At 39.6% G+C, this 13,430-nt stretch overlaps 1 protein-coding gene across 1 annotated transcript in view; it reads left to right on the top strand.

The window, feature by feature from the left end:
• The window catches only part of LOC103726150 (G2/mitotic-specific cyclin-B3-like), a gene marked incomplete at its 5' end in the record, with an annotated part of 45,161 nt that extends 33,444 nt beyond the window's left edge, over window positions 1–11,717 (top strand). Inside the window, 4 exons of the mRNA XM_008823589.2 lie at window positions 5,875–6,030; window positions 7,027–7,176; window positions 11,271–11,401; window positions 11,636–11,717. Of these exons, the coding sequence (XP_008821811.1) occupies window positions 5,875–6,030; window positions 7,027–7,176; window positions 11,271–11,401; window positions 11,636–11,705 (507 nt within the window). The remainder of the gene's footprint in view (window positions 1–5,874; window positions 6,031–7,026; window positions 7,177–11,270; window positions 11,402–11,635) is intronic.
• Window positions 11,718–13,430: the final 1,713 nt, after the last annotated feature.

Raw genomic sequence — 13,430 nt, 5'->3', positions numbered from 1 at the left:
CACACACACACACACACACACACACACACACACACACACACTACAGCCTGTAGAGTCTGATTGGTGTCCCTAAATGTCCTTCAGTGTGGTTCCATCCACTGGACCCACCAAGAGTCCCAACTCTCTGAGACACTGTTTTTCTCAGTCCCAGCAGCCATCAATTGCCAAAAGTTTCTTAGGTTAAGTTTGGGATTCTTACACACTTTCCCATGACTATGCTGGGATTTTGTCTGGTTTGAGCTTGCATAATCATTGCTGTGAGTTCATGAGTAACTGACAAACTGTTTGGAAGACTTTCCTTGTGGTCATCCACTACCTCTGGCTCTTATAATCTTTCTTCTTCCTCTTCCACAATGATCCCTGAGCCTTGGGAGACAGAGATTTGAAATAGGCATCCTGTTCAGGGACAAGCACGCTATAGCCTCTAGTTTTCTGCACATTGGCCAGTTGTGGATTCCTGTGTTACTCAAGTCTGTTGCGTAAGGGAGCTTTTCTGGTGAGACTTGAGAGATGCTGTCATCCTATGTGTAGAGGTTGCATTGAAGATGTGTCGCTTAGGATTAAGCATCTCACAGACACTTATTCTCTGAATTGACCACTTCTGAAACTCCATAATAGTATCCATTTTTTTTTGCAAAAAGAAGCTTCTTTGATGAAAGATGAAAGGTACAGTTGGTAAACATAAGGATGCATATAAAGACAGAAATCATGTTGGTCTATAGATGTAGTAAAAGTAGGTTTTTCTTTGGGATCTGTGACCTCTTTAGCCATGTGTATTTGGCTATGTTTACAGTACCACACATATGTTCTCTCCCATTGAGCAGGCCTTAATTCCAATTAGACAGCTGTTGACTACCCCCAAGATAAAAGAGCCACTCCTACACTAATAGTGATAGTTTACTGGTCCAGTCATTGTTTATTAGGCTTTATAACTGGGTAAGACCATTGATTGGTTTTCTCCCTTAGCGGCTTGTATAGTATCCTCAGATACCATGAAAACTAGTCTTGAGGGAGAAGGATTCCAGGTCTGTTCCAATTCAGTTTCTCCAAGTCCTGTGTCTGAAGTATGGCCTGTCTTCAAAAATAGGGTCTTACCTTCAAGTTCTAGAAAGTAATCAAGGCTTATGGCAATAGCTTCTGTTATTTTGGGAGACTCGGACTACTCCGACCAAAAATTTGGAGGGAGGTCACTCTTGCCTGACACTGAATTTTTTGTTATCTAGCCTTCAGCTACACACATGCATTCATACCTATTTTATGTGTATTTTTTCAGTAAGACTTTGAACTAATACATTTCTCTCTAGTTTTTCATACCATCTAATGTCGGGACTCGAGTTTGCTTTGCTCAGCAGGGGACCTACTGGCTTCAGAGCAGAGAGACTTGATTAACAACAGAGTCTTGGATCCTGGGACCTGTGTCTTTCCAACAAGTCAATTTCTTTTAAAATTCAGATAGTTTTTATACATCCCAAGGAACTAGCAGTCACGTGGGATATGGCAGTCATATACAAGGATTTAGGGTACAAAGAAACAGGACATTTAGTCTGTTAGTTGGTGCCAGAAGGATTCTTAAACTTTTACTCAAGGTTATCAATTCCCATCCGGTAATTTATTGGCCACGCCACAATGCTTTCTTTCTTAGAGCTAAAAGCATGGTAAACTTTTAGCTTTTAGCTCAGGAGTAATCTTTTAAGCTGGCCTAATGTCTTAGCTAAGGATAGCTGAGTTATTTGTTCAGGACAAGGAGATGAGCTAAGGGTTGTTGACCAAGACACTTTCCCACAGAGCAGGGAGCCTGCACTTATGACCAGGCTGCTGTCTCCTGCCAGTTTGGCAGTGTTCTGCAAGACAGAGATTATCAGAGCCACTGTTTTCAGCACTCCTCCCTTTAGCAGAGAATGCAGCCTGGACTTAAAAGTTTTAGGCTTGGCCGGGCATGGTGGCACATGCCTTTAATCCCAGCACTCAGGAGGCAGAGGCAGGTGGATCTTTGTGAGTTCAAGGCCAACCTTGTCTACATAGTGAGTTCTAGGACAACTGGGGCTACGGGGAGACCCTGTCTCAAAAAGACCAAAAAAAAATGTTTTAGGCTCATCTCACCCTAGGGCCTGGCATCCTGGTTTCCTACAGTCTAAGCATTATTTATTTCTCCTCTCACTCCCCCTGTATAACCCTCTATTTTCCCTCCCCAGTTAAAGTACCCCCCTTTTCCCCATTTCCTTCTTAATAACACCTGTCTCCTACTGTCCCCCTCTCTCGAGTTCCTTCTTTTTCTCCATGGTTTACATCCCCCTGCAGTTAAATCAGGATATATATTCACATCTAGGAACTGGGGACTAAGATCCACAAATTAGAGAGAAAATACATTGTTTTTCTGAGTCTGTGTTACTTCACTTAGTATAACAGTTTGTAGTTCCATTCATTTAAATGCAAATTTCATGGTTTTCTTTTTCTTCACCACTGAGTAGGTAACTCTGTTTTGTAAATATGCCACATTTTCATTACCCATCCATCAGCTGGCGGACATTTAAGTTGTTATCATTTCTTAGCTATTGTGAAAAGAGCAGCAACAAACATGGCTGTTCAAGTATCTCTGTATTAGAATGAGTCTGTTGAGTATGTGCCATGGAGTGGTATGATCATATAGTATGGTAGATATATTTTAGTTTTCAAAGCATTCTCCATACTGATTCCTACAGTTGTTGCACCAGTTTGCAATCCCACCAACAGTGAGTGAGGGTTCCGCTTTTCCTGCATTCTCGCGAGAATTTGGTTTCATTTGTTCTCTTTATCTTAGCCCTTTTAAAAGTGGTTTTGATTTGCATTCCCCTTATTACTAAGGTTGTTGAACAATTTTTTTAACTTTTAAAAAAATTATTGAGAATTTCATATATGCATATAAGGTGTTTTGAGCAAATCCACACCTACTCCCTCCCTTCCAACTCCTCCCATAGCTCCCCATCACTTTCCTGAACAACTTCTTGTACTTTCTTTTTTTTTAAAAAAAAAAAAAAACAATGGGGCTTTTTGCTACTCTAAAATTCCCCAGAGGTAACCCTAAAATCTTTTAGGAATTAGCTAAGAGCTCCCAAATACTTTTGACATTTTTGGCTTTTGGAACAGAGTATGTTGCTAAGAGGCCCAAGGACATTTTGAATTTTCTGGTTATTTTTCTCTGGGGTCTTTTTACCCTAACTGCCTAGCCAATTCCTACCTCCTATTCTTATCACACCATTCTCTGAAGAGGTTACCCAACTTGCCGATAGGGAATCGGGATGCAGACTGCTGTGGCTTCTCCCATGCTGAACAGGGTTGCAGGGTGAGGCAATTGGGGTACCTCCTCAGTGTTTCTATCTAAAAGACTCCCAAATTGTATAACTCTTATCACCACGTGGAGGCAGGATCCAGGCACTCTTAGGTGGTCCCCTGAGTTCTCAGCCCTGGCTAGTCAGGCACACTCTGGCAGCTTCAATAGAAAGGGGCCAAGGCCCAAGGAGAGCCGATGGGAACAAAAATCAAAATAAATAAAATTTAAAAGTTCCTTTCTGCTCTTTCGTGATTTTTCTGCCCTCTCTCTAACCATTTCTGCTGTACCAACTTCAATCTTATCTAGGCTAATCTTTTATTTTTCTTTCTTACAGTTCATTTTAATATAGTATTTTATTGATTTTTTGAGAATTTCATACAATGTATCTTGATCATATTCAGATCCCCTCCCCATCTCCACCCCACCTTACTACCTTCCCCTGACTTTATATCCTTTACTGTTACTGTTTTAAGGCCTTTTTAGTCTAATTTGTGTCCCAAAATGTGCTTGGATGTGGGTCCATCACCTGGAGCCCATGCAACCTACCCAGCATCACAACCTTATAAAAACCTGGCTCTCCTCCCAGCTGCTATCAATTGCCAATCATTTCTCAGCTAGGCTTTGGGCTTCTTGCCCAGCTCCCATACTCTATGCTTGGATTTTGTCTTAACTGATCAACCTGCAAAGAATAAGAGACTGCAGCATGCTCAGCCCTAAATGGGACACCTATGGCATACCGTCTCCTCCCAAGGCTCAGGGATCATTGCTTAGGAAAGGAAAAAGTGTAAGAGCCAGAGGTGGTGGGCAACTACAAAGAAACAGTGTTTTCCAGACAGCAGAGCTATTGCATATATGAGCTGATTGTAATTGTGACTGCATATGTGAGACCCGCGTAAGCTCTAGGGGAAATTTGATCTACATATACAGTAAAACATTTCCAAACTAGGATGCTATAGAAAATCAAGGGAAAATTATAAATGTGTATATTATAACGTGAGTTTAAAATGGTCTGGGTGAAATAGTTTCTTTTTCAGTAGTGGTATGAAAGAAAATAACTGCCCTTTTCTTCATGTCCATAGTCCATCTAGCTAATCTCTCTATTTTTCTTATTTAGGTGCACAGTGATTTTATTCAATTCTAATTATGCTAGTATCAAACTAGGATTTAGGGGAAGAGAGGTAGCAACTTTCTTAGGTTTTTATTGAGGTTGCAGCTTCTATTAGGGGTTCAAAGAGCTTTGGAACTGTGGATTTTGGGGTGAGTACTGGCTCCTTCAATCTCTACCCCCTCTCTCCTTGCTACCTATTTCTATTCTACCTCCTCTGTCCCTCTCTCTCTATCTCAGTATTTCCCTGCTCATGCCCTCTGCCTTGTACTTAATCTTAGAGATACTGGCTACACTTTACTTTCAAGGTTGGGTGTGAATAGAAGACAAAATGAGGGAAAGAGGGAACCAGGTACTTTTTAGCACACTTTAGAATCAGGAGTACTTCTTTGGCGATCAGAACAGAAGGCCTGTACTAAGTCCTATGGAGGAAATATATCTTCCCTTGCAGGACTGAGAAATACTAAAAGGCTTTAAAAAAGTGTACAAGTGTATGTGTGTGGGTCTGTGCACATGCCAATGCAGGTGCCTGCAGAGTCCAGAAAAGGGTGTAGGTCCCCTGGAGCTCTAGTTGAAGGCAGTTGTGAGCCACCTAATGTGAGTGCTGGGAACCAAACTTGGGTCTTCTGAGAGCAGTATGTTCTCTTAACTCCTGAGCCATCTCTTTAACCCCTGAAAGACTTTAAAGGGAGGTGTGGAAATGGGATTAGAGAAGAAAGGAAGGGGTGATATGGTGAACCTGATCAAATCTCAAGGGGAGGGAGAATGGAGGAGGAAGAAGGGGAAGAATAGGGAGAGAGGCAAAAAAGAGAAAAGAATAAAGAAAGACTGGAGTAGACAGTGAGCTCCAGGTCAGTAGAGAATGTCATGAGTCTTCCTGTCTCTTCATGGTCTCCCCCAAACCAAGGTTCAACCTCTTAAGACCAGGGGATAGAAAAATACTCCTAGAACAATGGCTTTTCTGGCCTTCAGCCCCTCCCTGTCCTGCCCCACACACATTTTTCTATCTCTAGATCATTTTGCTTGGCTTCCTTCTCTTTCTCTTCCATAGCTGGATATATATATATGTGTGTGTATATATATATATATGTGTGTGTGTATATATATATATATATGTATGTATCTGATCCTCATTCATCCTGAGGGAGATCTACGTGCTCTCAGATGTTGTTTATGCTCTTTATATACTGCTTCTGGAATTGTAAGAGACTGCCTCATTAAGCCCTGTCCTCTGCCTGGGGTTGGTACAGTTGGAATCAGGCCTTTCCTCTCATTTCTCTTTTTTTCCTGCACCATTAAGATTAACTCAAACCTGGCTCTCAGAGTTACCCTGAATGTCTGTGGTTTGGGTAGTGGTTGACTTCTATTTTTCATGTCTCTCCTCATCTTTCTTTATCTTTTCCTCAAGAGAAGAGAAAGGGATGTGTACCTGATTGTGATTGCTTCTCCTTTTCATCCATAGGAACCGTGCCCACCTTCTCTGTTTGATTTCCTGTACATCTGTGAAAATCTTTATGAGCACCATGAGATGATTGCCATGGAAATCGACATCCTGAAAACCCTCAACTTTGACATCAACATTCCCACTGCCTACCATTTTCTGCGTAGATTTGCTTTGGTAACGGGGAGGAGGCACAGCTTTGTTATTTTGACTTATCGATTAATCTTTTCTGTTCTCAGAGTAACTGACAACCTCCTTGGTGAAAAGTTGTTTATTAAATAGTGGGGGTGGGCTGAGTTGTGGATGTATATGGTATGCCTATGTTTAGAGATGAAGGCAAAATAGGAGATGAGTTAAAATATTCTTTGATCAGGAAAGGAGGAACAATATTTGGGAAATTTAGAAAATATTCTTACCTACCTTATTCATTGTATCCTAGAAATGTGCTAAATACTTTTCTCTGTGTATCTGTGTTTGTTTTTTTTTCAAACAAAAAAGAGAAAGGGATGTTTTGGAGTACAGAGCATCTCTTATAGTAGAATGAGGTACAAAGTCACGCTTGGGAGACTTTGACTCTTCAAATGATGATTCCTATAGAAAGAGGAAGTAGGAAGGTACATACTTGGTAATTTAAGAACCCTAAAGATGGCAAATCCTCATGTCGGTATCATAATCTACTAAAGGGTCTGTGCTTTTGTAGGTGGGGTTCTTAAATTTAGAAAATATTCTTACCTACCTTATTCATTGTATCCTAGAAATGTGCTAAATACTTTTCTCTGTGTATCTGTGTTTGTTTTTTTTTTCAAACAAAAAAGAGAAAGGGATGTTTTGGAGTACAGAGCATCTCTTATAGTAGAATGAGGTACAAAGTCACGCTTGGGAGACTTTGACTCTTCAAATGATGATTCCTATAGAAAGAGGAAGTAGGAAGGTACATACTTGGTAATTTAAGAACCCTAAAGATGGCAAATCCTCATGTCGGTATCATAATCTACTAAAGGGTCTGTGCTTTTGTAGGTGGGGCTCTTAAAGTGAGTCATAGTGGCAGGAGAAGTGCATTGCTACAAACAGAAAGCCATATGGGCTGGGGATGAGAAAATATGAGAGGGGTTCTACTGCCTGCTACTGTTTTGCCAAATTGATTGTTGAACCAAGCCTTCTTATGTCTTTTAGAGTACCCATACTAGCATGAGGACACTAACCTTGTCCCGCTTCATCTGTGAGATGACCCTACTGGAATATGACTACACCCAAGAGAAGCCTTCCAAGCTAGCTGCTGCTTCCTTCCTCTTGGCCCTCTACATGAGGAATATAAAACACGAGGTAAAGGGATGGAGAGATGGCTCAGTGGCTAAGAGCATGAGGTTCTGAGTTCAAGTCCCAAGCACTCACATAAAAAGTTGGGCATAGCTACGCATAACTGCAACCCCAGTACTATTCGGGGTGGAGACAAGAGGAACACTGGGGCCTGCTAAATGCCACTCTAACTTCTGGTTAAGTGAGAGACTCTGCCTCAAAAGAGTAAGATGGAGAGTCATAGAGCAGGACATATGACATCCTTCTGGTTTCTGCATGTACACACACAGGTGAATTCACACACACACACACACACAAATTGTGTGGCATGCTCTTGGTGACAAAAAACTCTACAAGCCTACAGTTATGATTTCCTTAATACCTGGATAGCTTATGGGCAATGCTTTCTACAGCAATGGCTTTGAAATATTTAGTTTTCTTAGTCATAGTACTATAATACTCTTTGTTCTAAAGAATGTCTCTCAGAAAAGCGAATATTGCAAAACGGACTAAAGTGTTTAAGTTATTCTACTTAACATAAGGTCTGTAGTGGGCCCATTTCTTATCCTTTACTTCATTCTGTTCTTGTCCCTTGTAGTCCCTTTAGCAAAGTTGATCTTAAAGGATCTTCTTGGAATAGGACTTGAAAAGCGTTGACCCAAAGAATAGAATAATGAAGGCAACTGTCCATGTGTACAGCAAGGCATTCAGAGTCATGCCTATAGTGCTTTCCTGTGAAGTAGAGGGCCTCCAAACACTTGTAGCTATGTACAAGTAAACTTCATATTTGAAACTTTATCAACTTCATGAAATATTAGAGATATAAACAACTTTAGCGAACTTGATTTTTTTTCAACATGAGGCACTTTATTTTAATAAATTCCAGAATTTAGTCAGGCATGGTAATAGAAGTCTTTAATCCCAGCACTTGGGAGGCAGAGACTGGTAGATCTCTGTGAATTCAAGGCTAGCCTGTTCTATGTAGTGAGTTTGTGGCCAGCTGGGGCTACAGGGAGACCCTGTCTCAAGCACAGCCCCCCCTAAATAAATAAATTTCAGAATTTCTTTTTTAATTTTTTTAAAGAATTTCATGCATGAGTATTTGCATTATTTGTACCCCTCTCAGTCCACTTCCAACTCCTCCTATGTATTTCTCTCTCCCTCACAATTACTTGTCTTCATCTTGGGCAGCCATAAACACATATACACATGAGTGTAATATATGTGTGTGTATGTACATAATACTATGTACTATGTATATGTACTATATATGTATAGTATAAGTACTATATATATATGCATATATAACAACAATGATCAAAGAACTGAATTCTTATAGATATGCAACATATAATCCAAGTAGAAAAAATATGATCTTAAACAATATCCTTGTCAAACCATTTATAAGCCCCTCCTATCTAGAAATCCTGAGCTATATAGTATATAGTAAAAACCTCTGATTGCTAAGGAAAAACCACATAAACAGTTATGTGAACCTGCATCAATTATACTTAAATTGTGGAGAACAAAGACAGCATTCTATTAATAGCAATGATTTTGATAAAAATAATAATGGTTAACATTTATTGAGTGCTTAAAGCTAAGCACTCTGCATATTAAACATTTAATCTTCACATCAACTATACAAGCTTGATATTACTATTCTTGCTTAACAAAGAAGTAACTTCCCATGTGTATACAATGAATGAGAAGTAGAGCTAGGCATGGTTTTCAAAAATCTAAATCTGGGCCTGAAGAGATGGCTTAGTGATTCCAAACACTTGCTGCTCATACAGAGGACCTTGGTTTGATTTCTGTAACTCTAGTTCAATGGGATCCAATGCCCTCTTCTGTCCTCTGCAGGCTTTGCATAATATGGGTGCACTTAGGTACATGCAGGCAAAACACTCATGCACATAAAATTAAAAATGAAATTATTTAAAAATGTGTAAAAAGTCTAAACCTGTATAATCAGAATAGATATGATTATAGCTCTGGAGCTATGGTCCTAGAATTGAGCTTTGACCTTTGAATCGTAAAATTTCATTGGGTTCTGAAAATGAGCAGGTCAGGGCATAAAACGTTGTCCAACCAGGATAGAAATACATAAATGTTTTAATACTTGGTGGCTAAACCAGTGAGAGCTGAATATCAACCATAATCTGAACTTGGGTGGTCTAGTCCTATAATTCTCTGTGTTATGTACACTGCTTTTCATATATAAGGCTTCACAGATGAGGTGAATTTAAAAATTATGTTTTAAATTTATTCTTTGATAATTTTATAATGCATATAATATATTTTGATCATATTCACTTTTCTGTTATCCTCACTTACCCTCCCCCACTCCCTCTAAATCCCTTCTCCTTCCTAAACAGTGCCCGTCCTACTTTCACTAATTTTTTTTTACTGATCCACTAAGTTTAATAAGGGTTGCTTGCTTAAGTATGAATGTGGGTTGTTTACCGGACTATGGGGAACATACCAGTGACTACAACAAAATGACTCCTACTACTCCAGCAGCCGTTACCTACTAACAATTCCTTGGCTAGAGGTGGGACCTCATGAGCCCTACCCCCCATGTATGATGAAATGTTGAAGGTATTAATCTTGTTCAGGTTTTATGGAGGTAATCGCAGCTGGTATGTATTCATGAATACAACAGCCATGTCATATCCAAAAGACAGTGTTTTACAGGCTCTTACATTCTTTCTGCCCCATTTCTCAATGTTCACTGAGCCTTGGAAGGGGTGATATAGATATTCCATTTAGGATTTAGCACTCAATAGTCACTTACTCTTAGCATTCTGACCAATTATAAGTCACTGCATTAACTGCTGCCCACTAAAGAAAGAAGCTTCTCTGACCAAGGTTGAGAGCAACACTAATCTGTAGGTATAAATATTTAGAATACAGTTTGGTAACATGTCCATTTAGCAAAACAACAGTAGCAGGTTTCCCCTAGGGCTTATGACCTCCTCAGTCATGGGCTTCCGACAAGGTTTACAGTACCAGGAAGTGCTATAGAGGCCACTAGGGGAGAAAAGTTCCTCCTGTCGAGCAGGCCTCAAATCTAATGAGAAAGAAGTTTTGTTATCCTTATATAACAGTCATGCCATTAATGCACCAGTAGGTACCTTTTACTTGATAGGCCAGTATTATAGCATACAGAGTCTTTTACTGAGTAAGACTGTTGATGACTTTTCTCCCCCATTGACCTTTATAGCTCTTTTTGGCGCTATGATAGCTAGCCAGCAGGGAGGAAGATTCTAGTTCAGTTCCAACTCAGTTTCTCTATGTTTGACAACCAAAGTCTGTTATGTCTTTAACAATAGGATCTTACCCTCTAATTCTGGTGGGCAACCAAAAGCAATGGCAGTAGCCTGTATTGTTTTAAGGGCCACTGTGGAGTCCATAACCAGTAACACATAAGGAGGTATCCCACATCTGGTGCTGGCATTTTTTGATAACCTATGGCATTATTCACCCATGCAGGATATTTCTGTTCAAACTCTTTCCAAAACTGCATTTTTAAATTAGGTTACAAAGTAGTGGGTTTCCATCTTTTTTACTTACAGCCCTAATTTTGGTTAACTCTAGCCCCCACCCTTTTCTCTCTCCATGCCCCACCATCTGTCTATTTTCATATCACATGTATTTCACTATTTCTCCCTCCCTAAAGAGGTGGTTTTAAGCTGGGTCTTGAAAGATGACTAGGAACTTGAGAGAGGAGACATTTGAGGTATAGGAAGTAGTAGTAACTGAAAAGATACAAAGGTACTAAGGAAGGAGTATGCTGTGTTTGGAGAAGAATTCTAAAATGAGTCCTGTTCCTTAGAGCTTTAGTGGGTTTTAGCTTACATGAACCCCTGTAACCAATGATAATACTCTAATATTGTCATCACAGAAGTTTGTGATGACAAAAACTTACTCTTCTAAGTACCATACAATACATACCATACAATTATTTGTCAGTGTCTACACTTACGAGTCTTTGAAATGTTTTGAACATCTTCCCTACCTAAACCAAAAATGGGAAGTTTGGACTTGAGTATCACAGTTGGTAGCAGAGCAGGATGTACTTTCTGTAAAGAAATTATGGTTCATGCTTCTTTTTCCAGGTTCCTTTCCTGGAATATTTCAGTGGCTACCAGTCTACTGAGCTTCACCCTCTCGTCAGGAAGCTAAACACGATGTTGACGTTTCAATACTATAAACACTTCAACACTGTGTATGAGAAATATTCTGAAGAGTAAGTACTAAGCCTCAGCTAACGTTGAATTTGTGATCATTCATGGTACATCTTTAAAACAGTTGGCCTAGACAAATCTCATTTAAGGGAATAAGAGTCACTCTACACCTTCCTTTCTACTCTAGGATTAAGGCAAGATAAGTAACCAAGGCCCTCCCTATATTCTACTTCTTCTATGAAGCTTGTTTGGCTTTGAATTATGTTACATTGAGCAGATCACTCTTCGTTTTGCAGGGCTTTCTTTGGAGTTAACAAAATCCCCCCTTTGAATAAGGAAGAGCTGAGGGAGATTTTGGATATGTGACTTACTCACCTGAGGACCTCTGATAGCAGCCATCGGGGCCAGGCATACATGGAAATAGGCTGTATTTATTCTGTGTTTGAAATTTTCTTTCAGTTGCTTTTCTTCATTTACCCAAGTTTGTATTTTCTTAAACTGATAGTGTGACTATTGAAGTATTTTACATTGCTTTTATAAAAGAGAAGTTATTGTTATATTTTTCTAGAAATTTAATAAAAAATTAATGGTAGTCATTAAAATGACTCATGTCCTCTTTTACTGCACAGGAGCCACGTGCATAACCCAAGAAGTTTGTTTTCCTACCTACTAAAGGCTGTGTTTCAAGATCTCACTTACTCAATTTACTTCTCTCTTTGGAGGTTTTCTCCTCATGGGAAGTTGAATTGAGTAGAGTGTGAGCTAATAGGCAAGTCTATAGAAGGATGATCCTGGGGAGTGGTAACCAGTTTAGAGAGAAAGCCTATGGCACACCTCTCTTCTCAGGTCTCAGAGCTCAGAACAGGAGCAGCTGATGATAGTATAATTGCATGAATCTGACTCTCAGATTGCTTACTTTCTTTGCTTCTGCTTCAATGGGGAAAGGTGGTGAGAGAAGAATTTGAACCAAAATGTAGCCCTGCCTTTATAGCCATTTACACTCTAAATTTGAAAACAAAACCAACTTGGATGAGTACACAAAAATCTTTTTTAGCCATTATTTTCTACCAATAGAAAAAATTCTAACTATGAAATCAGCAAGATTTCCCACAGATGCAAGCATCAACCACTTGTCTAGTCTTTTATTCATAGAACTGCAGGAAGTGATTCACTTCTTCATATCTTTGAGGTGATGTGTACTGAAATGGTTATTCATGTATTAGCAAAGGAATTGAACATACTATGCCAAGAGCCATTGTTTCATTCCTAACCTTTAGTGCCTTCCCACAGTCCATCAAGTAATATCTGCTACAGCAAATGAACACTTGAACTATCTTTTCTTTGGTGGTGCTGAGAATTAAATTTAAGGTTTCACATAAGCCAGGCAAGCGTGCTACTATTGGGCTATTTATACAGCCCTCATTTTATATATCTTTTATTTGTACTTTGACAATTTCATACATATATGCAATGTGTCTCGATCCTACCCATCCCAATTCCCCTCTCCTATTCTCTCTAGATACCCACCTGACACGTTTCCTTTCCACCTTCATGTCCTGTCCTTTTTTCTAGCCCACTGAGTCCAATTAGTCCTGTCTACTGGAATGCTGATTTTGTTGACTTATTTTGTGCAGGTTGTGTGCAGATAACCACAGCTGTTGTGAGTTCTATAGTGCAGTGACCATGGTCATGATCAGAAAGCAGTATTTCACTTCACTCCTTCCCATTTCCCATCTCTTAAATTCTTTCAACTGCTGTCCACTGTAGAAAGAAACTTCTCTGGCCAAGGTTTAGAGCAACAGTAATCAAATATAAATATAAACAATAATCAAACATAAATATTTAGAAGGCAGTTTGATGACATTCATTTAGCAATCCAATAGTAATAAGTCTTCCCCTAGGGCCTATGGCCTCCTGAGCCATGAGATTTTGACTAAGTTTACAATAATAGGCATGAATTCCTTCCTGTGGAACAAGCCTCAAATTCAACCAGGAGGGGTTGGTTACCCCTGTAATAGTCATGCCATTATTGCACCAGTGGGGTTATTTTGCCTGGTAGGTAAATATTTTAGCACTCTGGGTTCACCACTG

The sequence above is a fragment of the Nannospalax galili genome, unplaced genomic scaffold (genome assembly GCF_000622305.1).
Source record: "Nannospalax galili isolate Female #2095 unplaced genomic scaffold, S.galili_v1.0 scaffold1912, whole genome shotgun sequence".
Lineage (NCBI taxonomy): Eukaryota > Metazoa > Chordata > Mammalia > Rodentia > Spalacidae > Nannospalax > Nannospalax galili.
This window is presented reverse-complemented; position numbering and strand designations above follow the sequence as displayed.